Source organism: Pteropus alecto, unplaced genomic scaffold, assembly GCF_000325575.1.
Source record: "Pteropus alecto unplaced genomic scaffold, ASM32557v1 scaffold17, whole genome shotgun sequence".
Classification (NCBI taxonomy): Eukaryota; Metazoa; Chordata; class Mammalia; order Chiroptera; family Pteropodidae; genus Pteropus; species Pteropus alecto.
The window spans coordinates 7,492,242-7,503,320 of NW_006440645.1; the positions used below are offsets into that span (position 1 = coordinate 7,492,242).

The 11,079-nt window shown below is 33.3% G+C and overlaps 1 protein-coding gene across 12 annotated transcripts in view; it reads left to right on the forward strand.

Annotated features, from left to right (window-relative positions):
• ABHD18 (abhydrolase domain containing 18) overlaps positions 1-10,601 on the forward strand; it is a 33,973-nt gene extending 23,372 nt beyond the window's left edge. For 10 of the 12 annotated variants that reach the window (XM_015593933.2, XM_015593934.2, XM_015593932.2 and 7 more), the window contains 6 exons: positions 849-987; positions 2,918-3,007; positions 3,667-3,768; positions 6,701-7,079; positions 7,496-7,658; positions 10,358-10,601. In XM_015593933.2, the coding sequence (XP_015449419.1) occupies positions 849-987; positions 2,918-3,007; positions 3,667-3,768; positions 6,701-7,079; positions 7,496-7,658; positions 10,358-10,409 (925 nt within the window). In that variant the 3' untranslated portion in view covers positions 10,410-10,601. Of the gene's footprint in view, positions 1-843; positions 988-2,917; positions 3,008-3,666; positions 3,769-6,700; positions 7,080-7,495; positions 7,659-10,357 lie in introns of all 12 variants that reach the window. The other 2 variants (XM_025050908.1, XM_025050910.1) reach the window with 1 other exon arrangement.
• Positions 10,602-11,079: the final 478 nt, after the last annotated feature.

Sequence of the window (11,079 nt, forward strand, 5' to 3'; positions counted from 1 at the left end):
AATTATTTTGCATAGTATAATAAATAACCAATGATAAAATAAATTGTTGTATACTTAGGGGTTTCATTTAATAGTCAATTATGTATGTCTTTATATGAAATAAATTTTGAAAAATAGATTGTACTTGGTCACTTTAGTAATAAAATAATACTGTTTTCTCTCACCATTTAAGAATAGTTCTGGAATCTAAAGATGTAATTACTTCTTATAAGGAAATGTACTTTCATGTAAAATCAGTTTCTAAAACAAAAATTCCAGTTAAATTGGTTTTTATTTAATCGAAATATGTATTTTTATAAAAATTTCTTTTCAATGTTTTATTGTAATTATAAATTGTATATTTATAAACTTAAACAACGTACTTAAGTGTTTTGGTAATACATGAGCCTAGTATTTGGTTCAATTCTTTACATTGCTTTTTTAAAAACGTTATGCTTTAAGTTCTATTGTAGTACTTTCTAAGTGGGGACAACTATAAATTTGTTTTTTCTTATATCAATAGTAATTTAAAAATTGACAGAATAGAACTGTTATTTTCCCATAAATATTTTATCAGTTCTTAAAATATCATCAAATAAGATTTTCTTTTCTGGACTTCAGAATAGCTAAATAGCTGAAATTCAATAAAGATTATATGCTGTAGAGCAGATACAACTTTTTAAATGTAAGTTTTAGATGATTAATATATAGAACAATATTAGCAGCACTCTGATTCCATCACTTAGTCCATTGTTTTACTTAGCTGTCCTTGTCCTTTAAAAGAAGACATTGAAGTCTAGCTTCCTGTAGTAAATTTGCATATTAAAATGTAAATACAAAAAATAATTTTCTTTGTTTTGTGAGGCTAGAAGGTCCAGCTTAAAGAATGTGTCAGACCTGTTTGTGATGGGAGGAGCTCTTGTTTTAGAGTCCACGGCTCTCTTGCACTGGCTGGAGAGGGAAGGGTACGGACCTCTAGGAATGACCGGGATATCCATGGGAGGACATGTAAGCCTTTCATTTCAACTGATATTTAATTGTGATTATGTTTATAAGATCTGGGGAATCTAGTTATTTTAAAATTTCACTTTAGGTATAGAATTAATTTTAGTTTTGGTGAAAGCAGAAACATTCTAAACTTTCATTCCAGTTGTGAAATAATGGTATTATTTTTTTGTATGATTTATATAGGCATTGATTGTGCTTTCTCCACGATTATAGCTCAGGTATTGGATTTAATATTGTTAAAAGTTGATTATAAAACAACTCAAGTTTCAAGCATAATGTCTTATTTTGCTGTTAAATTGGTGAAAATAGCTCATTCAGAAAATACTTTTCATTGATCTCTTAGCTCTATCCCTGGCAACACCAACCTATTTTACTTGTGTCTTCTAGAGTACACTAAAGTGGCCTCCTACTTGATCACTCTATCTCTAGTCTTTAATTAATATTTTTCTTAACAGTTTTTCTCCACACCCTAGTGATCTTACTAAATCTGATCTCTGCTTTGTCCTGCTTAAAACCTGCCTGAGGCCTACTGTTGCACTGGGCTCTAGCTACGCTGGGTGCTGGGACCCTTCTAGTGCCCCCTCCATTTCCTTTTACCTGACTGAATAACAGCTCGCTCCTCTAGTTCCACTTTAGAGCTTACTTTCTATGAGAAGCTCCTCCTGACTCCCAGCCTTCCTTACTCCAGAGTACGTTTCATCTCCCATTGTTAGTCCTTATTTCACTGTACTGTGATTAGTACTTGTTTGCTCCGTAAAGCAGCAGATTCAGTGAGGGCCAGGAATATAACCTGGTTCATCACCTGGATGTATTAGTCACTCAGTACATTAACAAATATATTATTTGCTATAAGATCTTAATTTGAATTATAAAATTAAGTTCAAAAACTTTCTCATTCATAATACCAAAATGTGAAGCTGGTAAAATTAGCTTTAAAAACTTACTCAAATTCAAAACTATCAGACAATGAAACTGAAAAATGGAAAAGGATTTATTTTCCTACCTAGTAGTTTCCATTGTTATGACTTAGGGCAAGGCCTTATGATTTCACCTGGATATTGCCTCTTAACTGGTTTTCTTATCCCAAATCTCATCCTCTAATCAATCCTATAAACTACTCTCATTTTTGCTCCCTTGAATCACTTCTTTGACAGTGCCACTCTTTGCTCACACCTCTTTATTAACTCCCCTTTATCTTCAGGGCAAAGGGACCTCAAATCTGAGCCCGATCAACCTTTCCAGCTGTACCTATCTCCCTGACCCCACTGGCCACATGTGCCCTGGTGACCAGCCGAGTTGAAGTATATTGGCTGTTCCCCTACCAAACTCTGCTTTCTTACCATCTTGCCTTTGATCATGCTGTCTTCTTTATGTGGAAGACAAGACCCCATTTTTCATTTTCCCTAAAAGGTGCAGCCATTTCATGAAGCCTTCTCTGATTCCTCTAGCCAAAAATAACTTTTCCACTCTCTAAACACATTTTACATCAGTTATATATTCTGCTTTGTAGTTTACCAAGTTCTTGGCATCTCTCAGTCAACTTCAAGGGTCTGAGATCTTATAGTTGTGATTTTGCTGTACCTGAGCAAGTAACTTAGGTGGTGAGTGTGCTTAGCCTGCTACCCAGCATCTACATGTCAGCCTATTAAGCTCTATGTTTACCCAATAGGAAGTAGTTCTCTGTGAAGGATCTGGAAGTTAAAGTTTTCCAATATACTTTATTGCTTTTCTAAGTTATATGTTGTTGTTGAATTTATGATTTGAGAAGTTTGAAGAGGTTGCTGGATAGTCTCATGAGTCTATAGAGACTTTGTGTTCGTGTCTTATCTCACCAACTACTACACAAAGTTCTAGTTAATATTATTTTTTACTTTAATGACTAGAAAGGTTAAACAGAAGCTGTCTAACTGACTCTGTTAACATATTACAGATGGCTTCCTTAGCGGTATCCAACTGGCCTAAGCCCATGCCATTGATTCCATGTCTGTCTTGGTCCACAGCATCTGGGGTCTTCACTACGGTAACTTAATTATAATTAAAATTTAGATAGTTATATATGATTAAAGGTAATTGTTTGGGGGGCTCCCAGAACCACCCTCAGGTTTGGCGATTCACTAAAAGGAATCACAGGACTCAGCATGTGGTGGTATCATAACTAAGACTCGTTATAGCAAAACGATATAATACAAAATCAGCAAAGGGAAAGGTACACAGGGCGAAGTCCAGAGGATTCCAGGCATGGGCTTTCACTGGAGTCTCAAGATGAGTTTGATTCTTCCAGCAATGAATTGTGACAATATGTGCAAAGTATTGTCTATTAGTGTACCTCACTTGAGCCTAGGAGTCCAGGATTTTCATCAGGGGTCAGTCACTTAGGAACCCTCTGCCTAGCATGTACCAGGGTTCCAGAAGGAAAGCAGGTGTTCAGCAGAAACTATATTGTTTGTACAAGCAGTTCAGGCACAGAGACCTACTTTATAATTTAGGAAGTTTTATATCAGGGTAAAGAACTGTTTATTAGTCAAGTTCCCAGACTTTAGTCAAGGGCCAACCTTACAAGCAGGCCTTTCTAAAGATGGGAAACCTTAAGCCTGCTACGTTAACTCTTCTACACAGTAATAATAAAATTTTTAGACAAAATATTTTGTGGTGTGATTTGATCTTAGTTTGTTATTTCAGGGCGTGCTGAGTAAATCAATCAACTGGAGGGAGCTGGAAAAACAATATTACACACAGACAGTTTATGAGGAAGAAATTATTCAAATGCTTGAATATTGTGGAGTAAGTATTTTTAATTTCTGCATAACATTGGGAGAAAAATTGATTGTTTAATGATACAAATTTTTAAAAAGAATTGCAGTTTTTTAAGAAAGCAGTACTATTTGTTACCTTTTAAAATTCATTTTAAAATAAAATACAGGTACAGATAGTCATGCAAAGCAAATGTATAGCTAACTACATTTATTAAATGGCAAACACACTTGTAATAAATAGAACTCGACTGCCCGGCTCAGAAACTGACTCCCAGCCTGGAAACTACTTCAGTGTGCCCTCATCAAAGGCCCCCCGTTCCCCTGCTATCAGTTATCGTCATCCTGATTTTTATAGTAATTACTTCATCTTTAAAATAATTTTATTGTCTAAATGTATACCCCTAGACACTAGTTTTTATTAGATGTTTCTTTTCAGTATCTTTTGATCTGTAAGTTCTCTTCCATCCCTTTCTTTCCCTTAAAATTTTTCCGTTGAAGAACTTGGGTTATTTACCTGTAGAGTTGCTCACAGTCTAGAGTTTTCTGATTGCATCCTCATGGTCCAGTTTAGCATGTTCCCCCATGCTCTATATTGCCTGCAAATTGGCAACTAGGTGTATAGGCTTGATTAAACTTTTTCTTTGGTAAGAATATGGGAAGCATATAATATTTTGTTGTCTCTTGTTTGTGGTTTAAGCCTCCATTGATGTGTAATGCCTGTGTCATTTTATTTGTTGAGGGTTGCAAAATGCTGATATTCTAATTCTGTCATTAGTTTGAAGACTTTTATAAAAAATGTACTTACCTCATCTCTTATTTAATAATTCAGTTCATATAGGAAAGGCAGGATAAATGCTTCTCTTAATTTGCCAATATGATGAATGGGTTCCCTATTACACTGCTAAGGTGACCAGTTCTTTTCATGAATTTTCTTTTCACAAATTTAAAAATTTTGCACAATCACTCTGAAAGTTAAAATAAAATGCATCATTTGAGACATCTAGAGAATCTCAAGAAATCTCAGAAATGGAATTTTTCTGTCAATGAGGACTTTTCATTTATAATTTTATCACTTATAAACCTCACTTACAAAGTTAAGTCTATCTTGCATAACCTCAAAGGGTAGTTAATTTCTTGCCTTCGAGCTTTGTTAGAAAATAGTTCTAACTACTAATTAGTTCCTTGTGGTCAACTACCCATGCAATCAGAAAGATACCTATATTTGAGATCTTAAAACATGGGTTTTTTTAAAGGGAGGTTCATAAATTTTGGTCTGAAATGGCAGTGTATTCTTACCCAGCACTACTTTCTCTGTGCCTCTGGCTTGGTGGTTGTATACGAGTCTTTTTTGTCTGTTAGAGCTAGTTCAGAGCAATGAATATGCAGAAATGTCAAAATGGCTTCCTTCTGTTTTTGTTTTAAAAACTGTTTTCCCTATCAAAAGAAGTTTAATCTGTTTGTGTGCCACTCTGAGTAATTAATTCTCAGATGCTTTGATCTTACATGTCCCTGTCTGGATGGCTTTAGTGATTTGTTCTGTTAACCAGGTGGTGGTTTTCTTTTTCTTTTTTCCTTGCCCTCAACCAATTTTTCATCCTTTTTTAAAACAGACTGATGTTTCTCATCTTTCGCTATTAAAAAACAATGCTTCAATGAGTGACTCATACATACATCATTTCACAATTGTAAATTCCTAGAAATTTCGTTGTTGCTGAGTTGAAGGGTATATGCATTTGTAATGTGGTTAACTAGGTTGTCTAATCCTAGTTGTGTCAGTTTACACTACCAGCAGGAACATGTGTGTCTTTTTCCCAGTAAGTTCACAAATCCAGTGTATTATCAAACCTACAATTTTGCTCAACCTGATAATGAAAATTGGTAGTTTTTGTTTAATTTACTTAATTTTTAGTGAAATTAAACATGTTTATAAATTTAAGAGCAATCTGTATTTTATTTTCTCTGACCTTATATGCATATCCTTTGCCCATCTTTTCTGTTATGATTTTGGGCTTTTTATTCACTTGTTTCTTAATAAATCAATTAACTTTTTGTCATATAGGTTACAAATATATTTTCCCAGGCTATCATTTTTGTCTTCTGTCTTTGCTTTTAGTATTTGACACAGTTTATTTTTATTAAATTCTGTTGTATTTGTAAGTCCTTAAACTTAGGACATACTTTTGAGATTTTAAAAGGCAGTGTATTTTCCTTGATAATTTTAATTCTTAGTTCAGCCTAAAAATGGGATTTAGATTGGCTGATGTATTAATGCCAGGATATACTCATAAGACTTTTGGAAGTTCTAGCAGATCATGGATTTCCAAACTTCAGCAATAAAAACATGAGACAGAATAAATGATACCCTTTATTGTTCAGTAGGAAACATTTAGCAGTAAAATATATCATTCATCTTGGTTCTCAGTTAAAATTTGACATCTTTTCAGGTTTTTTCTTTAAATTGTGGTAAAATATGCACAACATAAAACGTACCATTTTAACCATTTTAATTGCACAGTTCAGTGGTATTAAGTACATTCACATTGTTATACGACCATCATCTCCATCGTCACCATCCAAGTGCAGAATTTTTCATCTCTTTAAACTGAAAATCTGTCCCCATTAAACAACCTATTCCCTGTCCCTGCCCCACCCCTGGCAAACACCATTCAACTTTCTGCCTCTATGAATTTGACTACCTTAGGTTCCTCATAAAAGTGGAATCATAATATTTGTCCTTTTGTGCCTCGCTTATTCATTTAGCATAATGTCATCAAAACTTGTCTATGTTTTAGCATGTGTCAGAATTTCCTTCCCCTTTAAGACCGAATAATTCATTGTGTGTATATACCACATTTTTTTCTCATTTATTCATTGACGGACATTTGTGATTTCTTTAACAGGTTGATAAATAAAATCCTATATTATATTAAATTATGTTTTCTTTTCTTCCCTATATTCAGACAGATTCTTTCAAAATGGGACAGGAGTTCGTGAAATACTTCCCTAGCAGTGCAGACAAGCTCACTAACCTTAGTCTGGTTTCTGGAACTTTAAATTTAGATATGACAGACCAGGTGGTATCCCCAAAACCTGCTGAGTGCCATAAATCTAGTAAAACATCTTTCATTGCCACATCAGAAAGACTCTTGTTGCAAGATACCTCTAAGATGGAGTGCTTCAAGCAAACACTTCCAACCAACAACAGTAGTTATACAAGTTGTAATCCTCAGGCACACCACTTACTCAGTAAAGAACAAAGAAGAAAGAATCTTCAGAAAGAATCTTTAATATTTATGAAAGGAGTCATGGATGAATGTACTCATGTAGCAAATTTCTCAGGTATGGATTTTTATATGAAATTGAGAATATTTGCTGGTGTGTAAATATTTGTGAAATAATTTTAAAGATACTTTATAATTTTGTATTTTCAGGAGTATATTTATCAGCTCTAGAATGTGTTTTTCAAGATAAGTTAATATTTAAATATATTTTATTCTTGAAAATCTAAGGCCATCTTATTAGTTCATTAAAACCACTGGATTTTTCAGCTTTAGAATTTTCATCTCACTGTATTAGAGATGAATATTGATATTATAGTTGTATTTATCTTAACAAGAGTTCTAGTTTGACAGATGTTTCATTTACTGCGTTGTATGATATACTGTATTTCTAATACAATTAATAGTACTTATATAAAAACCTTAGAGATTTTCTAAAGTACATATGTTGCATTTTTAAAAAAATCCTGTACCTAGTTCCAGTTGACCCAAGCCTCATCATAGTGGTTCAAGCCAAAGAAGATGCCTATATTCCACGAACAGGAGTTCGAAGTCTACAAGAAATTTGGCCAGGCTGTGAAATTCGCTATCTAGAAGGGGGTCACATTAGTGCTTATCTTTTTAAACAAGGACTCTTCAGGTAAGATGATTGGTCTAAATAGGTGTCTATTTATTTGTTGTTTGTTATTGGATTTTTTTTTTGGTAACAACTAACAAAAGATTGGGTATTTTTATCATACATTTTAGTCTTATTTCTTCCTGCCTCCTTCAATTTCACATTGTGGTACTCTCTCCTTTCTTGTCCTCTTACGTTTTTTTTTTGTTTTTGTTTTTGTTTTTGTTTTTGTTTTTTAGAGAACTAGTAGCATATGATAGGCATGCTTTATTGTGTGGTTTCCCCTCTTCAGATATTTATGACCAGGCATTTTAGGGAATAGGGAGGAATACCAGGTTTATAAAACTTGCTTAATTCATCTTGAGTTTTTCACTCCACTCTAATGTTCTCTCAGAATGGCCTGAGCATCTGTGGAAAATCCAGCAATATTTTTCAGTAGCAAGTGAATACTGAACTAAGTGAGCAGTGAAATATTGGTTTTACTGTTAATAACCTTTTATGATTCCACTATTTGTTATAACTTATAAAAACTATGCTATAACTAGTTTTTGGTATCCTGCATTATTTCTACCTCTATTCAATTTGATGGTAAAAGGTATCCTTGGACTATAATAATTATTAATGGTTAAATAAACTAGTTCACATAAAGTGCTTAGATCAGTGCCCTGTGTATAATAAAGTTTCAAAAACTTCCAGCTGAATAGCTATGTTTGACATGTTTTAATTCTTTTTAATAATTCTTTGTTGTTACTTATTTAGTTCAACTTACAGATATAACCTTTTAGATGTCTGGAGTAATTCTTTAAGTCTGTAATGTCCTGAAGCATATAATAAACCTTTTTATTATACAATGTTTTAAAAATTATTTATTCAGCATTTGAGTCCCTGTTAGTTGCTAAGTGAACAGACTACCTACCCAGTGTGACTCTCTTGCACAGCAAACAAGAATTGTGAGTACTTAGGGTTGCTAGGGTTGCTCAAGTAGAGTCTAAAGTTCTATTTGTGAATGCAGACAACCCACATGCTTGCTTTAGTAAATCAGTATCAAATTTATTTTTCTCTTTTATGTATCTAAATGGAAGTGTGGCTGGGAGGCATTAGGAAGAATAGATATAATCAAAGTCAGCTGTAAAAACTAACAAGTGTTCATTTAAAGGCTTCATTTGAGAAAGAGAGAAATGTTAGCTGTTACTGTGTGCCAGGTACTAGAGCAATTGCTTCATATGTTATTAACCCCTTTATACAAATACAGGGGACAAAAAAGATTAAATAGCTTTCTCAGGTGCAGAGTCACTACTAAGCTATTTGGCCTCTCCTACTCCCCACCAGTCACTTCAAAATTTTGAACAAAGTTTAGATGATATTGGAATAGAATTTTTAAAAATTCATTCTTTTCACTCACCAGATGTAAAAGAAGCCACTTCTTTGTATGCTCTGATATTTTCTTTTAAGTTATTTAGAACTGATTGATACTGTAAGTGAATAGAGACTATTAAAATGATTTAAAAGGTATACCTTTCCTAACTGCCCTCATACCATTTACACAAGCCTAGGTTGCAAGCTTAGGCATCAGGAGATCAAGTAAATTTATTCTAACAGAGCAAGTATCCAGGACTAACTCAGAGGAAAAACCTGTCCAGTGGACAGACACCTCAGGGCCCTCTCTCACCTGCAGTCAACTGCTGCTCTCATACTCGCCCTAAAACACAATCTCGTAATGTGTTTACACCAACATGCAAATGTCCATCTTTAATTTGTTTCCCTTCTCATTGTTTGTTACATTTTACGAGAGTCAATTTTTGAGCCAAACATACACAAGTGTAATACTATACAAGTGTAATGGAAAGCTGTCTTCCCGTTATATTGGAAATCATAATCTATTAGGAGGCTGCCAGTTTTAAAGGTTATATATTTTTATAATCTTAATCTTTTTTTAAGGATGTGGGGAAATGCTTAGTCAAATGTGTAGGATATAGAATATCATCTCATAGTTATTTTTTAAACTGGGTAAAAATATAGACATATGCATTAAAAAAAAGCCTGAAGGAAATATATGAAAACATTAAAGTAGATACCTTAGAGTGGTGGAGTTCTGACTTTTTCTCCTTTCTGTATTTTTGGATTTTCTGAACATTCTCCAGTGAAAATGTAGAATTTCACAACATGAAAAAACCAAAACTAGCTTTAAAAATAATATGATATGGACCTGGGCCAGATCAATTTGACTGTTCCTTTCCAATAAAGATATTAAAATACCTAGTAAAGTTAATGTAGGAAACTAAGGCTTTTGATTTTAAGTTCAGTTGCTAGGAACATGTTTGTTTTATAAAGAAAAAGCATCTATACCATAATCTGAAATAGAATGAATACTACATTCTGAAAAGTTATGTAGCCAGTTAATATTCAAGAAGTGACGAAAAGGAAACCAGTTCCTTTATCATTTTATGTATTACACATATATGTAAACATATATAAATCTGAAGGCACAAAAAGTACTGCACAGAAGAAAATGGTGCTTCTGAACCGGAAATACATTTGCAGTTTTCCAGTGGTGGTGAAGTAACATGGATACAAACACCCTCAGGTAACTGCCTCTTTCACAACTATCTGGAGAGGAGGTCAGTTAAAAGCCACAGGTAATTCTGGAAATAACCTATAGTAAAAGCACTGTTTCCTCCCCCCACCTTGCTAATTACTAGTTTTTCTTTCATTTTTAATTTTAGACGAGCCATCTATGATGCATTTGAACGCTTTCTCCATAAATATGCAAACTAACTGGATCACTGTATGTAACCAGTGTGGGCATCATGTTTCTTATGAAAAGAGTTTCATCCTCTGATGATGTGAAGAATAAGCAGACAGCACTATATATTTAATTGCTATCAATTTAGTCTGGAATTCAGTGTTACAGACCAGTCGAATGTAATCTTCAAATGCATTTGAATAACTAAACCAATATTTGGATGAGATGATGTTGAAGTATTATTGTTTGTGGGAATCCCACATACTCAATATATAGTCTATTATTATTTATGAAAACTCAAATTTTTAATTATGAATAATTTATTAATTTAAAATAAATTTATTCATAGAAACTATATTGGTTTTTACGGAACTGCTCAAACAGCTTATAATATATCTGCCTGTATTGTATACCCTTATGTGATATCTCTACTATTGACTTGCTTTGAGAAACATGTTTATTTCTTTTATGGATCCACAGTGAATTTATAATCTTATTTTCACCTTTAATTTTCTACCATAGAAATACTTATGATGTATAAAACCGGTATTAACTTTGAATTCTAAAATATCCTGATTGTTTCTTATTTAAGTGCTTTTAATAATTAAAATTAATGTGGGAATGCAGATAAGATGCATAAGACTTGACTGAACTTAAAAACTGCCAAATATCAGATTAGAAAAAAATGCCAAACATTTTTTC